This window comes from Eublepharis macularius, chromosome 3 (genome assembly GCF_028583425.1).
Source record: "Eublepharis macularius isolate TG4126 chromosome 3, MPM_Emac_v1.0, whole genome shotgun sequence".
Classification (NCBI taxonomy): domain Eukaryota; kingdom Metazoa; phylum Chordata; class Lepidosauria; order Squamata; family Eublepharidae; genus Eublepharis; species Eublepharis macularius.
The window spans coordinates 49481344-49503091 of record NC_072792.1 but is presented as its reverse complement, the minus strand read 5'-3'; the positions used below and the strand labels follow the sequence as shown (position 1 = coordinate 49503091).

At 39.7% G+C, this 21748-nt stretch overlaps 1 protein-coding gene across 1 annotated transcript; it reads left to right on the top strand.

Annotated features, from left to right (window-relative positions):
* Positions 1-600: 600 nt before the first annotated feature.
* Positions 601-21143, top strand: ECRG4 (ECRG4 augurin precursor). Its single transcript, XM_054974637.1, has 5 exons — positions 601-794; positions 12428-12557; positions 14623-14670; positions 18157-18314; positions 20777-21143. Exons 2-5 carry the CDS (start codon positions 12473-12475, stop codon positions 20936-20938), a joined length of 453 nt encoding a protein of 150 aa, XP_054830612.1. The 5' UTR covers positions 601-794; positions 12428-12472; the 3' UTR covers positions 20939-21143.
* The last annotated feature ends 605 nt before the right edge of the window (positions 21144-21748 follow it).

The following is a 21748-nucleotide window of genomic DNA, read 5'->3' as shown; positions in this document are numbered from 1 at the left end:
TGGCAGTTAATCAGTAGCAGGGTTGATGCTGGAAAAACAACAAGGTCAGAGCTGGTCTGAGTTTTTTTTTCCTTTTGACACCTCAGCTCTGAAAGTACCACCAGGAATCACCCCACACGGCCTATCAAATTATACACTGACTGTACCACAACTTTGCCAAAATTAGATTCAGATGTTCCTGAAGTTTTTTTTCCACCTAAATGAAAAATTGGCAACTCTATTTCTGTCTAGGCTGCTAAAAACATCCCAGTATACCACTGCTCTTTTAATATCCAGAAGGAGCAAAGCTCTTTATTTTTAACAAGGCCAAACGGTCACAGGAATACTGCCTGTGTACTGATATATTTTGTACTGCAAAAATATGCTTGTCTCCATCATCTGCAAGAAATTAAGAAACATAAAAACACACCCTGAAATCTGTTGCTCATCATTCTTCCCCCCCTCTCTCCCAGATTCCTTTAAGATGAGAACACAAGTATACATCTGCTTGCAATCATCTTTCTTCCCTACTGATTGAGTTGAAATGTGATTCTTCCAAATTCATCTTTAAAGTGCTTAGTTCAAGTTTTCTGCAAAAGAACAGATTCCTGAGGAATGGAATAAATGTGCTCTTCATATATTTGTCCTAGGGTTTAAAAAAAAAAGTAATATTATTCCTGTACTTCTTGGTTACTTCTTGCTGCACTTTCAAAAGTCAAGGTGTGCTTAAGGAAAGAACATCTTGTTTCTGAAACAGAATTTTTTTTAAAATTTCTTTTGGCCAGCGTGAAGACAGGAAGCAGATTACTTGAAAGGTAATTTTTTAAAAAGTGTTTCTTATAAGAATAGGATATTATTTTTATCACCTATTCTAATTTAAATAAGATCTACGTAAGGGGGATATTGTCCTAATTCCCTCCTATTACATTAAGACAGCAGAGGCAAGAGGCAGGGAAGCAGTATAAATGTCACAGATTGGTGTGCTGAAATATTATTTGTTTGCTCAGGGAAATTTAGCTTGTGCAAGACGTTTCTTTCAACTCATAGTATATGTTAGTAGTTTAGTAAAGCTGCAGTCATCCCTCTACAGAGATTTATTCCTAAATTACTTTAGCTGATAAACAGAGATCACCTTCTATAAAGCGACTTGAGAATTCTGTTGTAGCAAAATTAAAGCCTTTTCCACATGTAATAGCCAAAAAAACAAGGAAAAACAGTCAAATCTTTCCGTTCTTTGAACTGTAGATCTAGAACATAGTATTATTTTGTCTTATGTTAGAAGCGCTGCATTTTGTATTTTCTTTATTATGTTCTTAGGCACAATCAACCAAGAACTTTTTGTGCATGTGCCTAATTGAAATGAATGAATGGGTGAATGGTAACTCCACATTGAGTACATTGTGTTTTTTTTTTGCATTTCACACTATAATTCAAAGCTACTGTAAGCCTCTCAGGCCTTTAAAATGTGATGCATTTTGAGCTTTAAAAATCTTTCTTGAAATAAGGTTTTAAAAAGTATCAGCCCTGTCTGCATAGAATAAGCTTTTAGAATTTGTAGCTGGATACAAAATGTTGTTGGATACAAACTATTTTAAAATGGATAAAACCACTGACTCAGCACATTGCAATATAGATTATGGAAGGGTGAATTTTTGGCAAATGAAGTAGTTTGCTTTTGGCATTCAACTGCCATGTGGTTGAGCTTCTCAATAACAATTTTAAATAAGTTCTTTTCTATTATGGCATACTATGGTGTATAGATGATCAATGATGAGCAGTGAAGCATTAAAATTATCTAGAAATATATCATGATATGATCAACTTCTTCACATCTAAGAATGTAAAGGATCTTTTGACATAAAATGTAATGCCTGGATTGCATTCTTATGTTTCCAAAAGCATGTATTTTTGTTTTGCATTGGCTTACCATCTAAACTAATTTTTTTCCTTTTTCAAGATAGGTGAAAATTCATTATATGTTCTAATGCACAGTAATATGACAAAATCAAAAAGAGTCCAGTAGCACCTTTAAGACTAACCGACTTTACTGTAGCATAAGCTTTCAAGAATCACAGTTCTCTTCATCAGATGCGTGGAGGGAGTAATATGACAGAGTTTGCTTGACTCTATGAAATTTGGTCTTGTAGCCCAATATGATTCCCCTCTGAAAGTCAAATAAAATGTAACTGTGAAAAAGCAGAACTAGACAACACAGATGTTTTGCATGTGGTTAAAGTATCTCTCTTAACACTGTTTTATTTTAAGCTAAATATTCATTCAACCTTAACATTGAAACTTGTGTGTTAGAATTCTTCACAGAATTATCACTCCTGGGATGAAGCAGAATTTTAAAAAAACACTTAAAGAGTTATTTTAACAAAACTGTTTTGTCTTTTGTTCTAACAAAAGGATGGGGGAGGAGGGTTAAGATGATCACATTAGTAGCTAGAGGCTCAAGGATAAATGGATGTCCTTGAGAAAATGGCTCTGGCAGAGACTGAATTCTAAAGATCATATTCTTCTTCCTGTAAGCATGATTTACCATAGGGAAGGAGGGAAAAAACAACAACTACATGACAGATAGAACGGTAACCTCAAGAAAAGCAATATATTTAAGTATTGGACTGGTTGAAGAAGAGAGACATACAGTAGGGAAACAAAAGTAGCATATTTGGCCATAATAGCACCATCCCCCTCTCTTCCTGTTGTATTCTGATTGCCAACTTTTAAAAACATGGAGTGCTATTCTTTTCCCCACAAGAGATGATGGCCTCTACCATCATAGCCACGTCCCTTCCTATGCATATGTTCTAGAAGCAGATAATACACAGCTTCCACCCTTACCCACCTGTGACAAGAGAGGAGGTTTTGCCAGATAATGAGTGGCAGGGCAGAGTTTAGCTATATAAGGGCAATTTGAACATGCATGATTATTCTCCATGATGTAGAATGGATGAGTGATACATCCTTTTCATCTGGATAGGTCATTGGTCATAGGAGACAGGTGAAAATTCATTATATGTTCTAATGCACAGTAATTAGTTATTTATTAGTTATTTATCTAATGCACAGTAATGCACGGGTCATTGGTCATAGGAGGAAAGCCTGCTCTATCTTTCACGACTGATTTCCATATGCTGATGAACCTGGATGGATTTATCTGGGCCAAGCATACTTTTTGTGCATGATTGTTCCATAACCACGTGGCTTCTTCTTCCAGGACATGTTTAAAGCCACAGACTTTAAATGTTTTTAGTCAGCTGAGGTTCTCTAGTGGCTGTATTCAGCATACAAAAAAAAATTCTGGATCAGAGCTGAGGTCCGGCAAGTCCAGGACTGTTTCTTTGACCGTGGTCAATGAGCAGCATGGTGACCTCATAAGCAAGGAAAATGGAAGTTACTTTTTTTGGTTTTGTTCATTAAGTATACTTCCTCTGAATATAAAGATTTCTTTTTTATCTATCCACTCTTTTTAAAAGTAAGTATGAAAGCAGAGAGAATGTGGAATGGTATGGTATAGTCCGATGGTATGGTTTAGCCCGATCTCATCAGATCTCAGAAGCTAAGTCAAGTTAGTACTTGGATGGGAGACCACCAAGGAAAACACTGCATAGGAAGGCAATGGCAAACCATCACTGCTCCTCACTTGCCTCGAAAGCCCTTTTCTGGGGTTGCCATAAGTCAGTTGCAACACGATAATAATAATAATAATGACATTCAATTTATATACTACCCTTCAGGATGACTTAACACCCACTCAGAGCGGTTTACAAAGTATGTTATCATCCCCACAACAACAATCACCCTGTGAGGTGGGTGGAGCTGAGAGAGCTCCTAGAAGCTGTGACTGACCCAAGGCCACCCAGCCAGCTACAAGTGGAGGTATGGGGAATCAAACCCGTTTCTCCAGATTAGAGTCCCATGCTCTTAACCACTACACCAAACTGGCTCACACCAGTTTGATGGCATGCACATAAATGCATACATAAGAAGCTAGTTTTAAAATGTATTTTGACCTCCCTATATATTTCACTAAATACAATAAATATGTCTTAATATAATTTTGTGCCATTTAGCAATGTATGTGTGGGTAGATAATAATGATGTGAGCTTTTGATATTTGAAAAGACCAGTGTAGGTTCATGAACTTTTAAATGTTAGCAAGAGTCAAAGCATCACCGTTAAAAGAGATTCCTCGCTAGAATCTTTTCATTATGCTATATGAAACTGAGCTTGTTGTTTTAATGAGATCATCACATAGAATGGAAATCTTTAAGAAGCATAGTTAAATGCCATGAATAGAAAGGCAGAAAATGCCAAGTCACAAATGGGCAAAAATACTTGTCATTCTGCAACGGTGCAAGAAAAATGCCTCTCTTAAGCCATTTCCACTTATACTAAAAACAAAGACAAACTCTCTCTCTCTCTCTCTACGCATGTGGAAATGTCATTAGTGTGGAGAATATAAAAGAATAATTCTTAAAATGTATATACACACATGTGCATATGAACTAATAAACAAAATGCCCTATTAGTTATTACAGTTAATCTAAATTGAAATAAATTGTTTTTTTTTTAATTTTTATTGGAATTAGAAATATTTTGTCATTTATAACAATCAAATTACTTTAATATTCCAGTTCTAACCCCCTCCCTTTCCCCCCCGTTTGTTGACTTCCAACAGTTTTCCAACCCTTTGTCTATTCTTCCCCTACTCATTTCAACTTATTTTGTCAATTAAACATATACTTTCACACTCTTCTAAGCTAGTCTATTATAACACAGTGCTAAGTCAATTTCCCTTCACTTATCAACTAACTAATACATTCCTGGCATATTATTCAATAGTAATAATACTGGTAATATTCTCAATATCCTGTACTCTAACTTATTCATTCTAATGTCATCAATATGGGACAAACAATTTATCCCTCCCTATACATAACTTGAGTACTCATAAGTGATGAATACATTTATAAATCAACCAATTTAACTTATACTCTATATGTTACTCTTTACTTGCTCTTATATCTCTTATAACATAAAGTCAATCAATTTGACTCGTATTCTACACATTTCTAAATATACCTATAAACACCATAAATTGAAATAAATTGTTAATATCAGAAATCTTTGGATCCGGTTGTTACTGTGGGATCTGGCTATTACCCAGAAATACCTGCAACTGCATCACTACCACAGAATCAAGCACCTTACCCTAAAATAGTCGTTCAGTTCAGAGGGGTCGAGGGGCCTTTTTTTCCAGAACTGGGTTTGCAACTGCCTCTTTAAAACAGCTGATATTATGCCTTTAGCTTTTATCATATCCATCCATCCAATAAATATTACTCACACTTTCTATTAAGTTAGGAAAGGCAAGGGTGAAGAATTCAGGTGGCTAGCATCGCATCTGACGAAGAGAACTGTGATTCTCGAAAGCTTATGCTACAGTAAAGTTGGTTAGTCTTAAAGGTGCTACTGAACTCTTTTCGAGCATCGCATCTGTAAGATTTTTCTCTCAGAATGAGGTTTAATCTGAAAGAACTGGTTTTGTATGTAAATTCCAAGTGGGAACAGAGACAAAAGATATTTTATCCACAACGTTCATCACTTATCAGTCATAGCAGGCCACTGAAAGTTCTACTACTACATGATGGCCAGAATATAATAGTCCCTTCACTGTTCAGTATAGTTGTGATGATTGGCTTTACCACACAGGTGGTAAAAAATATTACAATTTTTTGTTGTTGTGTCAACTGTCCATACGATTTCCTCATTTCATTGTTGATTAGAGCTTCAACATGGAGCTGAGGGAAGACTCTTTTCCGTGAATGACGGACAAGCAACTGTCATCCCACACAATCAAATCTCAGTCTAATTAGCTGGGGAAAGTCCATTTGGGACAACCTGGTGAAATATAAGAACGCACATCAGATAAAAAACTAAGAGCTGAATAATAATATTTGCTTTATATACCGCCCTTCAGGACAACTTAATGCCCACTCAGAGCGGTTTACAAAGTATGCCATTATTATTCTCACAACAAAACACCCTGTGTGGTGGGTGGGGCTGAGAGAGCTCCAGAGAACTGTGACTAGCCCAAGGTCACCCAGCTGGCTTCAAGTGGAGGAGCTGGGAATCAAACCCGGCTCTCCAGATTAGAGTCCCATGCTCTTAACCACTACACAAAACTGGCTTTGAAGGTCACAGGCAATGCATCTATAAAACATATCCTGATTAAATCTAGATAGCCTGATTTGTAGATTTATTTTTTACTAGTTTTTGGTTCAAAAGAATTGTTAGAACAGTGAATTCCAGTTCCATACTAATCAAAGTGCATAATCCAGCTACAGTTAAGCATTTTAAAATCCTCTTGAAAAGGATATTAAAAGTGCTTAATTTTGCCTGGTTCAAGCCCAGAGTATGCCAGGTTATTGCCTTTACTACCGCTAGCATTTTTTTTTTAAAAAAATTGATATGTCATAAAATGAATTAAAACTAAGTCATAAGCGTTACTAAAGAAAATTCCCCTCAGCAGTGTTAAGTTATAATAATAGCTTTTTAAAAATGTTTTAAGTAAGGATGTGTCTTCCTACTGAAAATTTCAGTATCCAATATGTTAAGTCTGCCCAGATTGCTCATATAATAGCCTCTTGGGAACCACAGTTTCACTCTACATTAATGTGATGTTCACTGCAGAGAATGAGTGCTTTGTACTTTCCTGATTTTCTTTTCAGTCAAAGAAAGGCTTTTGAGCATTCTATTCTATTTCCCTCAATTTACAAGTGATTACCCACAGCAAATTACACTGCACGTCACATGTGCTGTCACACATTTGACATGAAAATATGTGCTAATCAGCAGCAGAAGATACTTTTTCAAAAGCATTCAGCGCAAAACGGGAGTGATCTACATTTCGCAGATCTCTTTTGCATCATCATCCTATAGTTATTACTGGTGCTGGTTCTTTGTAAATTGAAATAAACTACCCTGCAGGTCTGTCTGTTATACAGCATTCTTTTATGCTTTTGCAGAGACAGGCTAGGAAAGTTCTTAGTATAGGAAAAGCTATCATTTTCCAGACAATTACTCTAGTCCAGTCCCCCTTGCTTTGGGTATTGGACTCAGCTTCATAAATGCTCTATTAAGTAGAGGCTTCCATTTATCAGGTGGCAATGCATTCTAGGAGAAACAACGTTGCTTGTTGCAATCTGTAGTACCAATGAATGTCATCAAGGATAATTAGAGGAGTCTTTATGTGAGTTACTTCCCTCTTCTCTTCCATCACTGCTAAAACCAGAAGTGGAGAAAGAAGCCCTAATGTTGGCCATTTCCACAAACATTGAATAATGCACTTTCAATACACTTTAGAAATCCTTTGGAAGTGGATTTTTTGTTTCACACATGAAAACCGAATTCCAAATGATCACTAAAGAGTATTGAAAGTGCATTATCCAACATGTGTGGAAGCAGCCATTGTTACAGCAAAAGCCAGGAAAAATGGAAGGTGTAACAATACCACGTAACCATTGCTCCTCACATGGTGACATCTGAATGATATTATTCAGTCAGACTTTGCATTGTAGTTTCTGATTGTTTGTGCTACATCTCACCTCGTTATTAGAAAAACACTACTTCTTCTGAGTTTGTCATTTCCAGACTAAAATACTTTGTAATTTTCTGACTGAAAATATCCTAAATCCAGTCTGCTTTAGTTTAGTCACACTAAGGATTACAATGTTAAGGTGCACTTTCCTCAGCTTATCATGAAATTAAAAATGTTAAAAAATGAAAGAACAACAAATCTAAGGTCAGCCAGAAACTTTGGCCCAGTAGACATTTGAATTCCGGTCTCCCCACTCATAGTCCAACAAACTACTGCACCTAGGGCTGCCAGTCTCTTCTTACCTCAAAAGCAGGGAATGAGGTGGAGTCCACTAGAATTCACGTTCATTGTGTAATAAGTGAAGTATTTGTATGCTGTCCCTTGTCTCAGATTATAGAGAGGGACATACTAGAGCGATCGATAGAGAGCGCAGGACATGTGCATCCCATCTTTCCCCTCTACTGATATCCCTTTGATCTGTAGATTGCTATTCTCAGGGGGACTTCCTTCCTTCCACCTTCTCCCTTGCTTGCAGACACTCTCTCTCCATTTTGTCACCATGGAGGACAAAGGACTTGCCTCCTGCATCCACCAGCATCCTAGCTTAGACTAGTTTGTGTCCTCTTTCCTATCCCGAGTGGAGTTCCTAGAATAAAAGGACTCTTATTTTCTCTACTAAAGTAAACAGGCTCCATATAAGTTTATTATTTCACAACATACATTCACACACTAAGTTGTGCTCACTAAGCCGCAGGAACAAACAGTAGGTCACAGCCTGAAGACCATAGTTGGTTCACAAGGACATATGGGAGGAAGTGGTCCTTTAGATATGTTAGGCCTAGGCCATGAAGGGCTTTGAAGGTTATCAACAGCACATCAAATTGGACTTGGTACTCTTTTCCCGATGAAACACTTCCCCTTCACCCTTCCTCCCTCTCTGCTTTCTTATAGCACCGCTCTTGTTCATACCAGTGAAACAATTCCAAGGCTGACAGATATTTGCAACATTATAAAAGAGAAGTCATAGATGTAAAATTCTTATTTGGATACAATTTTTCTTCTCTGATGCATCAGCAAAACTCTGCATACATACAATAAAGTGAAAGTCAAAACAGGGTGGATTTGACTGATGGCTTTAATGTTCTTGTACTTTGAGGGGACCAAACTTTAAAAACCAGTTTGAAATGTCAAGTTGCATTTAACTTGTGACTTGCAGGGGCAGTTCAATTTGAGTAATCTAGGAAAACTCATTAAAAGGAATTAAAGCAGCCTACTGTTATATGTTTGTAATATGCAACTACAAGTTCTGTCTCCTTATAATCAAAGAACATTCCTTAGTATAGAAATAATAAAACTGAAACTGTTGTCCTTACTTAGACTTCTGTCCAAATTTATATTTATTATTTGATGTAATGTGCAGTTTAATTGCTGATTTTGTACCATTTGCTCTCTGTAAAAGTGGCATTTTAAAAGAATTTTGTGCCAGAATTTTTTGATTTTGTTGTAGTATAAACAAGATGCAATCCTAATCAGTTACACCCTTCTAAATCCATTGAATGGAATCTTGTTTAGGGTTGTACTGTAAAACTCTTGTCTTATTTCTGCTTGAAAATACAACACTTTGTTTCTGCATGCAGAATTTAAGGGCTCACTAACATGCTTTTATTTAAATGTAGCACACAACATGAGCACACAAAACAATCATAAGGTTTGCTAGAGTAAGGCATAGCATAGCAATAGGAGGGGGTAAAAATGAGCCAACGGGGTACAGTCAAACTTGAAAGAAGATATTGTTGGAAGAAGCCCGATTCTACTGGCATGGAGACCTGAACCCTGAAAGAGAGCAAGAACCATGATCTATTTTGGTATTGTCTATTTTAGAGACCCCAAACTTTATACAACTGGTGGCACTTATGGAATTTTGAGAACGGGCAGTAGGTGGCACCACAAAATGGCTACCATATGATGGGGCCATTCACAAAATGTTGGGTGGTTCTATCCAAAGAGTTCTCCCATGATGGAGGCAGCAGTTTCTGAACAGGTATTCTGTGCAGACATACAAGAGATACCCATGGCGCCTTTTGTAGCATCTCATGCACCAAAGAGGCAGATGAAAGCTTGGATTGGAGTTCTGCTTTGGAGAAGATGCATTTTGGGGAAGGAAATGGATGTCAGAAAACACATTTGTTGTTGCCATGGTACCTCAATGATACTCACTGTATTCTGGTATAGTTGGCTCTCCAATATATCTCGCAAAAGGTATGTGGTTAGTGTGGGACTATGATCTGGGAGACCCAGGTGCAAATCCCTACTCTGCTATGGAAGCTTACTGGGTAACCTTGGGCCTTTCACGCTCTCTCAGCCTAACCTACCTCACAGGGTTGTTGTGAGAATAATATGGAGAAGAGAATGATATAAATCACTTTGAGTCGATATTAGAGAGAAAGCTGGGGCATAAATGATTTTTTAAAAATAAACTGAAAAGATAGAAAGTGAAGCTTGGGTCTGCTGGATACAAATCATACGCTCTAAAAACTAAGCTAAGAGTCCTACAGCCATACAATGGTGAAGATAAAATTGTACGCATAGTACTATGAAAATATTATAAAGTAGCTATTTACTGCAGCACTGAATAACAAGAGAAGCCTCTTGTGGGATAATTAGAGGCTCTTGCAACTAATTTTGACAGGTGAATATATATTGACTTTTTAAAAAGTAGGCTTTTAGAAGTCACAGCTTGGCATACTGAATGGGCTGGATTCCTATTTAATTTTGGCAGAGATCCTAAAGGGAACAGAATGTCTTAGTGTCTGCTTTCTTTTAAGTCTCCAACTTGCTCTGGGTGTTAATACAAATTATTACTGTAATTTCCTAGAAAGTCACATACTTCTTTTTCTATAGTCTGGATCAAGGCATCATTCTGCTTGGGATGTTAGTATGTGGTCTGGTAAAGTTGGTTATAGGTCAGAATGGAAGACAGTGCGAAAACAGCCAGGCCAAATGTTGGTGAAAAGGAATACTTGGTGAAACCACTGATACTTACACACTATTTCCAGTAATACTAACTTCTCTCATGAAAGAGCAACCTGCTTCGTATCTCTGAAGAATATGATTATCCAACATGAGGATGAGCTCAGACCACCATTTATGGCTTGTTTATTGACAGCAGGAGTCCATAACTGCACTTTCTGTTCCCAAAGGACAGTGGAGCTCCTGTGTACCAGTCCTGAGTCAGCATCTGTAGGTTTTCTTCATCTAATTTCACTCCACAAACGTAAGAACTTCCCTTTCTGGAGCAACAACTCCATCTACTCTTTTATTCAGTTATTAATCTAAGCATACCAAGTCTCCTCCTGCCCTCCACCTGCTGCTGCTTAGTGGGGTAGCAGGGGAAAGATGAGTTGGAAAATCAGGGCTGTGCCAATAGCATGATGTCACTTCTGGAAAATAACAGGAAGTTATGTCACCATGTTGGCATAACACTCGAGGGTTCACCTAAAACTCTATGTTAAAACCACAGAACCCCAAATATGGTGCTGATGATCAGTACCTTTTCTGATGCCCATTTGATTCTTACACAAAACATATCTTCCCCCAAGCAAAGAGCTAATCCTGGCTTTTCTCCATTTCTCTGGAACAAGAGGTGCTTCACAAGAACCCAGGAAGTATCACCTTTGAGTTGGCAGGGAGAATACTTTCATACATAGCTTCCCAATTGTAGGAGGATGCTTGACTTGAAACCTCTCAGCATTTTGTGGAACCTTCCAGCATTTTGTGATTGATTTCATGGCAGCCATTTTGTGGTGGCGCTAGGGTTGCCATGCACAAGCACAGCCTGGCAACCAGCCAGAGATGGGGATTTACAGTCTGGGTGGAAGCAATTGGTATCACCAGTGTGATGATGCCACTTCTAACATCACCTGGAAGTGACATCATTTATGCAGGGGCTGCTCTAGCAATTGCCCAAAACTTTAATCATAAGAGTTTTGGATGAACACCAGAGCTTCATCTATTTCAGATCACACTACAAGTGACCTTATCTCACTGGGGATGCCCATTTTGCTGTCCATTTTGCCTGGGAATTTCCTCCCACTCCCCAACAGAGAAGCAGTAGACAACAGGAAACTGGCAGTCTTGGTGGTGCCTACTACCCATTCTCAAACGTTGAAAAGGCTGAACAAGGTTGGGGAGCCCTTTGTGGTAAGAACAATGCTCAGATTTTGGATGAAGCGCCTCTCAGCGGGGAGTAGCTCTCAAGGCATGGCTTGTGGAAGTGAGAAGAACTTCCATTTAGCATGTATTTAGGAGCCATTCTGCAAATGAGGGGCGGGGGAGGGAAGGAAGGAGGACTAATCAGGACACTTTAAAGACTAACACAATTTTATTCCAGCACAGACGCTGATGGATTATCGCTCACTTCCTCAGATGCTATGGGTGTACCCTCACTATAATTTGTCTCTAACGTACCTCAAGCTCTTGTTTATTTTTGTTGCAACAAATTAACACGCTTACCCTTCTGGGGACAGAACGGAGGTAGGTGCTGTGGCTCCTTAGAAAGCCTTCAGAAAGCGAGGGTTCCTGGAAAGAGGCCAACGGCCTACCTGCTGGCTGTTTTCTGTGAAAAGTCCTCCTTCAAGAACATTCCCCTCAGTCTGTAAACACTGGACTGCGTCCATCAGCAACACTTCACTGGTGGCCAGCCAGCGTGGGGCACAGCCAGGGCGGGAAACTTGGTGTGCCCGCGCCTGGCCGACTCCGCTCTGTCCAGGCGGCTCTCCTGCCCTTCCAGGCGCCCCTCTCCGGTTTGCTCTCACGGGGCAGCCTTTTCTCTCTCGCCCTCAGTCGTAGGTGCTGCGCTCGCCTCTTGCTTGCGACGGTCTTCCTGAGATGCCGCCGCTCTCCTGCTCGCCCGGCCGCAGGGCACTTTCCTTGGCCGCCTTGCTGCTCTTCCTAGTCATCTGCTTGAGCCCCGGTGAGTCAAAGAAGGGCGCCCCACGCGCTCGTTCACACGGGGCAGAAGGGGGGGGAGGTGGCTTGAGAGGGCCACGTGCGCCCCCGGGTCTGCCTGCCCTTGACCCGGCCAAGATCCCAGATAGATGCGCTTACCAGTGGAGGGGAACGGGGGGTGATGCGGCTCATAGGTCAAGGGAAACGCGCTCGAGGAAAGCGCGTTTGTGCCAAAGGGATTTACCGGGTGACAATACTTTCCCCCAGCATAGTTCAGCCGTGCTGGCCTGCAGTAGAACAGCAGGCTTTGAGTCCAGTGGCATCTCAGAAACCAACAAGATCTCCAGGGTGTAAGCTTTTGAGAGTCAGAGCTCCCTCCCTTCTTTGACTCTTGAAATCTCATACCCTGAAATGGTGCCACTGGACTCAAATCCTGCTGTTTCCCCAGCATGGAGCTGCCGTGATAGAATGGAAAAACTTTATCTGCTGTATTTCTGCTTGCCACCTAGTTAGGCAGAGGAAGTATTGCCAGGAGGAAAAAAAAAAAAGATTTGACAAACCTTAATTCCTTGCCCTTTTCAAAGATTCTTGAACAAATCCCCCACCCAGCCTTTTTCTGGCAATGCCTCCAATAGCTACTCTGTCAGATCAGAATTCAGAACAGTCCCCAATGTGGACATACAGTTGTGGGAAAGGCTGCACCAGTGAAATATCTGCCTGTCATACAGTTGTTAGGGCATTGGATCCTCTTGGAGAGAGGGAAGAAAGAAAAGCCTGTCCTCTCCCCTCCCACCATTTATCCAGCAAATGTTTGTCTTTTATCTTTTCTTTGCATGTAAGCCTTCCAAACAGAGATCATGGCTTTTCCATGTTTTGCCTCACCCCACGTGCTTCATCAGTAAGGTTGTTGGCCTCCAGGTGGAGCCTGGAGAGCTTCCAGAATTACAACAGATCTCCAGACAATATGGATCAGTTCCCCTGGAGAAAATGGCTACTTTAGAGGGTGGAGTCTATGCGATTGAATATACCCTGCTGAGGTCCCTCCCCCGCCCTTATTTAAACCCCACCTTCCCTATGAACCTCCTCCAAATCTCCAGGAATTTCCCAAGCAGAGTTGGCACCCCTACAGGTGTATTATATATTATACATTAATATAAATGGTTCCAAGCACACGCTTATTATAATATTGTTGAAGTTGGAAGGCAGGGAAGGTTAGCCTTCTAAGAGCTTTTAAATTTAAAGTGTATACCACCTTTTATCTAAGTGGGGTTCCAATGCTTTTAATAGCACAACAAGTAGAAATGAATTGACTGAGTTTTTACCCAGTTCAAGAGGCACTAATGAGAAAAAAGAATAATTTAATTAAGGTTTTGCCTGTCAGAACCAGGCTGAAAAACAAAGCCATTCCAAATCCCCATTTTCCAAATACAGGAACAGTAGTAGTACGTACATTTTGATACTAAGTGGTTGCATCACTGTTATAAAAAACCAAGGATCATGTCTTTATGAGAAAGAGAAAAATTAAGGTCTAGCCACTGGTTCTGAATTCCACTCATTCATCACACTTCACCCCAATTCTGTTATAGCAAATATGGTTTTACTGTCAACCCACAGCAGACTAGAGATGGTGGTGTGCAAAGAGAATAGTAGAACAGAAATCCAGAAGCACTATTGTTTTATCTAGGTATGTAAAAATTGATAGGCTGCTCTCCTGAAGATTGACGAAGTATTTTAAAATACATCAAAATGCAATAGACACACAATGAAAAACAACTGAACAAATTTAAAAAGCAAGCATCTGCTTGCTGAGCCTGCCCTTTAAAAGTAGAGTGTGTCTGTTAGATGCAAGATAAGTGGAGGGATGTTACCAATGTTTCTTTTGAATCACTCAAACAAGGTGAGTGGGTGGGGTTTCTGTTCTCCTACACAATAAGCAGAGAAAGGAACCTTGATTTGCCTTGAAGGTATTTTTTCTTGTAGGGTCCCCTTCTCCGAATATATATGCAGTTATGTTCCTCAATAGGGATGCAGTATTTAAGTAAATATTTTGCATCTTTTAAAAATCTAATGCATTCACTTGATTCATCTAGGTTTTTCAAGAGGAAATAAACTTAAGGTGATGCTTCAAAGACGAGAAGGTAAGGTTCATCTCTATCACATCTTAGACACTAATAGTCAAGTGGCTCTGATCTGTGGATGTTTAAATCTGGAGTCTGGCGCCATAAATGGTAAAGACAGATCGTCCTGCATATCTGAAAAATACCTGAGATTTGCAGAAAATTCTGAAATCTTAAAAAAGTATTGAGTTTTTTTAAAAAACACAAGATGATAAAAGCTTTAAGAAACAGATGCCCTCAGTGGCTGTTGCTAGGCATCCATAACAGTATTTCAGGTTTGGTTTCTGTCAGTAAAAGGCAGAAGGTGAGGGAAGGGCCCTTTCCAGGGCTGTTTTGGCCTTTGAGGGAGGACTCATTGGGTCCAGGCCCAGAAGCAACCACCGAACGACTTGATATCACATAACTTGCATGACTCACCCAGGCCCAATTGCTCGCTACTGTTAGCACCCTGCCAGTGCAGTGCAGTGGTTAGAGTTTCAGAGTAGGATGTAGGAGACCCAGATTGGAATCACCACTCCACTGTCGCAGTTCACTGGGTGCCTTTGATCTAGTCACACACTCCCAGCCTAACCTACCTCTCAAGGTTGTTGTGAGGGTAATATGGAGGCAAGAAGCATGATGTAAGCTGCTTTGGGTCCCCGCTGTGGAGAAAGGCAGTATGTAAATTAAGCAAATTAATAAGTATAGATCAAGATGGAGGAGGCAAATAAAAGATAAGTTGTTTGGTGGGTTTGAAGGAGAGAAGGATATAGGGAAAGGTGAGCATATGGAGGCTACTAGGAGGATGAGGAAATAGTGTGGGGAAGGGGATATAGAGAAAAATGAAGTACAAATCCTTGCAGGTTCTCCACCATGCAACTGAGCCTGGTTCAGCCAGCATGACACAACTGGGCCATAGGAGGGGCTTGTGGGGGAGGGGTGAAGATAGTGGCAGACAAAAGCGGGTGGGAAGGAGAGAAGGAAGCAGGAAAAGGGGATAGGCTACGGGGGAGGGGAAAATGAGACACCTCCTGCAAGTCCTTGTGGGTATCCCCTTGTTTTCTCCTAATTTCTGTGTCAACATTTAAGTTAGGCCAGAAACACACATTCTAATTGCATTTTTTAGAAGGCAAAGGGTTTGCAGGGAGAATAAGCCCTTTCCACTGTTTTCTCCCTCTCATATACCCTACAGTACCATCTAGATTCCATATCCATTGAATGTTTGTAATGGAAGAACAAATCTAAAACTCTGGCCAAGACACAGGCTAGGGATTCAAAGCATTCAGTTTCCCACTTGATCTTGCGTAATTCCCCTCCTCATTGCAACCCCTATCCCAAATGGCTTTTACTCTGGTGCGCCCCATAATCCCTGCATAACCATTTTAATGGTTATTCATTTAAAAGAAGCTTCTAGATTGTTTCTTGTCAGCAGAAAAGCTGGTAGGATCGAACACTAGAAAATTGTAGGAGGAAAACTGGCAGGTGGAGATACAGGCAAGTACCTTTGCTATATGCTACTTCTTATCTTCCAGGTTTGCTTTTCAGAGAGGAAATGGTGGCCATAGTCACAGGAATATGTAGTTCCAGACCCGCATCTATGATAGTTGTTGCTGGGATTACACTACCAAGCCACTTAAGGAGGGACCTCCTGTTACCCACCAGCTCTTCTTGCCACTACCCTGTTGGACAATAGAGGGAAAGTTCTGGGAGAGTGGGGGTGATTGCTGTCACTGGTGATGCTAGGGAATAACTTATGGCATGACCCAGAAGTGGTATCATTGCATTGGGTGAAACTCTAGCATTCACTAAAAATTCTGTGGTTAAACTGTAGAGTTCAGGGTGAATGCTAGATCCTTGACTCCTACACAATGATGTCACTTCCAGGTAATGCTGTGATGGTAACAGCAGGTTTCCCCGGTGCAGCAAAATCAGAGAGCTGGGATGGGAAGGGTTAACTATTCCCTAGAATGGAGAGCTTGAGTGACAGGCTGCTCCCTCTTCTCTGATTGGTCAGGGTTATTTTTATTCCATACTGGAGTTTCTGTCAGTTAGGACCAGCCTGAAGCCAGTGAATTGGTTTCTGACAGGACTTTGGAATCAGGGAGTCTGACAAGAAAAGTCAGACTGATTCATCTTTAGTGTAAGGGAGAAGACTCCTTTGCCTTTACTGTAGTATTACTGTCCTGAGGAAGAACTCTATCTAAGACTTCAAAGTCTAAATGTTAGCATAAGCTTAAGTTATGTTTTACACAGACACCAGAGAACTGGAAGTGTGTTTTGGGCGAGTGTGATTGGGTAGCAGGTTGAGACTTCCTTTCAAGGTAAAAAGATGAGGGGTTATATCTTCTGAGGAGACGAAGATTAATTCCTGCAGTTTTGAAGTGGATTTGGCTCTGAGGAGGACCCTTGGTCTGTTGTGAAAGGAAAACTGTTTTAGACTACTCAGGAGACAAAGTAGGAAAGGAGCGAGTTAGGTGTTCAAAGAAAGTGACTAACTCTAGAAAACCTGAACTGCCATAGGTAACTTCCTGAAAAAAATGTTGCTAGAACTAAATTACTAAGTAAAACACCTCTCACTATTAAGAACCAAGAATATATGAAAATAAGCATCAAGGATACTATTTTGCCTATTACTCAAAGTGTATTCTGTAATACCAACCAAATTTTACCTCCGCACTTCTATCCCCTGACAACACTTATTCAATCCCTGCCTGTTAAATAAAGTGGTTATTTCTTTTTGAATGTTAAACAGTCTCTAGTACCATTTCCAAACACAAAAGGAGGCGGGCTCCTGCTTTTATCCAACAAGTTCCTGGGCTGGGCTAAAAGCCAAAATTATATTTGCATGTCAGGGTGGGTCAAACAGACTTTCTAAATCACAAATATTAACACTCTACTTGGGGTAGCTCAGTCCAAGCAGGGAAACTGAATTTTGACATAGTTTGGCTTTTTAAAAAAAAGACTGCAGAATCCCAGGTTAAGGGACATGGATAATGGTCCATCTCTCTGTACAGATTTAACAAAGGACTTTGAAGGAAACTTGGTATCATATAAATGAGGATTTTTCCTATAACAAACTCTGCAAGTGCATAACCAATGATGCAACTAAGAGGAACCATGTTCTGGGCTTTGATTGTACTGGTATAGACAGAATGGTAATATCAATACTGTCATCATAGCTTGCATAAAATATATACAGTGCAGTTCAGTGACACTGCTTATTCAAAGTCTCCCACCTTCAAAGCGAATGTATGTAATTCACATAAGCTTGGATCCAGCAGAGGATGGATTGGGGTATATGTGTGCCAATTCCTCCTGCTGCAGATCACAAATTTCCTTCTTATGCTGTTCTGGGGTGGGTAATGTGCAGTTCCCCAGAAGCAGCATTTCAGAGGGTGTTTGGGACCGGAGGAGGAGGAGGGAGGTAAGGAAGTTGCCCTCTGCTGCTGGAAATCCAGGCCATACACTGCAACGCAGCAGCATATAAATAGCAATAATAAAACTTGTGCGTTCTTATTCTCATTCCAGCCCCAGTTCCAGCGAAGGGAGAAGTGTCTGTGAAAGAAGATAAGGCCAAGATGTTCTTAAGCAGCCTGAAACGTCAGAAACGCCAGCTTTGGGACAGGAGTCAACCTGATGTACAACAGTGGTACCAGCAATTCCTTTACTTGGGCTTTGATGAAGCTGTAAGTCACAAAACTTTCAGTTTATGACCCAGGGGATAGTTTATGACCCTTAAACATTACAGGGTCACGTGGTCATGGAGTCCCTTCTGTAAACAGTTTATTTCTTTTCCTTTGGCGTATCTATGGACAAGGGTCTCGAAGAGTGTTCTCTTATATTTCATTCGAGTCTAATATAATCAGTAAGAAATATAAAGATGATCATAGTAGGCATTTTGTCCCACATTACTTATTCCCCCCATTGCTGGAAGTAGAGCTGCCAAGTTTCTTTTAAATCCTTGATAGGTGGCAGACTTTAAAACATTACTTGGATAACTGTTTCAGGAACCTGATTCTACTCAAGGTAATTGTAACATTATCTTTCTGATGTTTTGTTGATTTGTCTGTATAGTAAAGTTTTCTTCTTGAAGAACAGTTGGCAACATGGAGCTCAATGATTTCAACAAAATTATTTTGCAGCCGTGTGATAAATGTACCATGATCATTGTGTAGTACTCTGCCCTCTAGCGGTTCACTCAAACTATTACAAGTGTTACAGTATTTCTCAAAACCAAAGTAACTGTTTCTCCTAAAAATGGTAGAAAGTATCAAGAACAATTAGATGTTGCCTCTCCTTCTAGAATTAGATTAGTTCAGTTAACTAGCTTGAATCAATCTTCTTGAACTCCATTATAACTACATGGTTATGATGAACTTGACAAACTCCTTTTGCTAAAACAAGGCAACACCGTGACTGATTTAGTATCACAGTTTTTAAGGACACAGTAAAGCCAGAACCTACTATCGAACTACTTCTTTATACAGAATCAGTAAATAACAGAAGGCAAAAACGTCTACATAGCCAGTTGATAGCATCATACATTTCATAGTTTTTAAAGTGCAAACATGCTTGTAAACTTCTAGTTTCAACGTGCAAAAACCAGCTTTAAAGGGACAATGCTTCCTTATCAAATAGTAATCTATACAATAAAGGATTTATGTGGTACAATTCAGAGTAGAAATTTATCAATATGCAGTCAATAGTTTATAAGCAATCATATATACAAAACTTTCATATCATCAGTAACCGCAACAGGTTTGCTAGTGAGGAATATCCCATTTCCGTTATCCCTTCTTCACAGCAGTTACCAAGTACCATAAGTTAGAAATCTTCACATATTACTCTCCAATCTATTGTACAGATTACTGTTTGATAAGGAGGCATTGTCCCTTTAAAGCTGGTATTCGCACATTGAAACTAGTTTACAAGCACATTTGCACTTTAAAAACTATGAAATGTACAATGCTATCAGCTGGCTGATGTAGACATTTTTGCCTTCTGTTATTTACTGATTCTGTATAAAAAAGTAGTTTGATAGTAGATTCTGGCTTTAGTGTCCTTAAAGATTGTGATACTAAGTCGGTCACAGTGTTTCCTTGTTTTGGTGATTTCTTTCCAAAACTCCTTTTGCTTACATAAATCTGACCCCAACTTTTTATTCCTGCTATCTGCTTTTATTGCTGATCTTAGAAAAATATGGTAGAAATCACTTTAGGCTTGAAAAGATATAGAAATCTTTTTAATACATTTTAAGTGTTGGAAGCATAGGCCCGTTTCAATTTTATACAGCTGCAAATTTCAAGGCAAAATATGACTTGAAGTTTTGCAGCCTCCTTACCACAAAGATGCAACTAAGATTTTAAACTGGTTACTTCCAATAGCTTTTCATGTCCATAAATGTGACCATAGTCAACCAGGACAAAAAAAGGTATTAAAACAGACAGAAGTGCTGGTTTAATGTGAATGCAGTGCAAAGTATGTAAAATGCTAACTTTGTAATAATTGATAGCCAAATAGAACTTGGAAGCATCGGCATGTTCTCAGTTTACATGATAGCAGCCAGTCTAGCCCTTGACATCCACTTTCAAATGCAGGAACTGATTCATTATTGTGTTGGTGTCTAATCACTTTTCTGGAGGTTCAGCAAGAAGTTTTGAAGATTCTGATTTGTCAGATAACTAGTCATATATTAACCTTCATTGTGAATGAGACGTGTATATCACTTATGGTCCCAATTGCTACCTTCTGGTTGTCTCCCGCTTAAAGTTGCTGTCTTGGCAACTCCCAGACTTTGGCCCCTCTCGGTAAAAGCACTCATCTTGTGGAACGGGCTACCCGAGGTGGTAAGATGGCACCATTCTTCAAAGTTTTCAGGAGGTAGTTTGAGGCAAAGGCTTTTAATGGAGCTTTAAGCTGCAGGTATTTTCTTAGGGAAGGTGTTTAATGGAGATTTACTATATTTGTTTTAATTTGGAATTATACACCACAAGGGAAAGATGGGGTATAAATACATGCATTTAAAAAGGTGTTTTAGAAAAGTCAAAAAGTCCAGTGTATACAGTTAAGTAGTTACTGTTCCTGAAGCAGACAACAGACACATTACAGCTTTTAGTTAAATATCACTGTTTTTCCCCTTTGAATATAGAAATTTGAAGATGATGTCTCCTACTGGTCAAACTTGGGACTTAGTGGCCATGAATATTATGGTGGTTATTACCAGCACCATTATGATGAAGATGCTCCAATTGGTCCACGAAACCCACACACTTTCAGGCACGGAGCCAGTGTCAACTACGACGATTATTAACCTTGAATCTTATTCTCTGATTAAGAACCTCCTGAAGAGCAATAAGGACCTCCCCCTCCCTACTTTACCCTCCCTCTTTTTCAAGTTTTAACTATATTGTTAAACACGAGGAAAATGTAATTATACTTTTTTATATTCATTCAGTAGCACATAATGTAGATGTGTTAGAATTAAAGTTTCATAATAAACTCAACCATTTCATCAATGTTATAAAAGATAACAAGACCTATTTCAAAGTCCTGGACCTTGAAGAGTGTTCTTATGAATTAATCTATTCACATTTTTTTTAAAAAAACATGGTTGTTTTAAAATAAGTGCTATACAATAACTACAGACTGGAGTCCTAGCCCTCAGGTGCAGCATTTTGGGCTGCAGTAGAGAAAGCCAAACCAATTACTTGCAAAGAGAGGAGCGGGGATACACAACAAGCTTCACTTCAATCCCCCCGTTAAAAGTCAGCACAACATGATTACTTTTAAGCATCAGCCCTATTCTGCACACCATCATTGGCAACAAAACAAGCCTTGTTGTTTAAGCCCTTCATGCCCCAAATCATTTCTTCAGTCTTCTGCTTACAAATATCCAGAGCGGCAAACACTGCTATCCTGTGTTGCCGCAACAGAGTTGCCTGGGGCCATGTCTACGGAGAAGTTCTCTAACCCCTTAAGGTTGTATGTCCAGGGTAATGTAGTGGTTGAAATGTTTGACTAGGATCTAGGAGACTCAAGTTTGAAGGCTAGGTGACCTTGGGTCATCTGTTTTTGCAGGTTTACCTACATCACAGGGTTGTTATGAGGATAAAATGAAGCC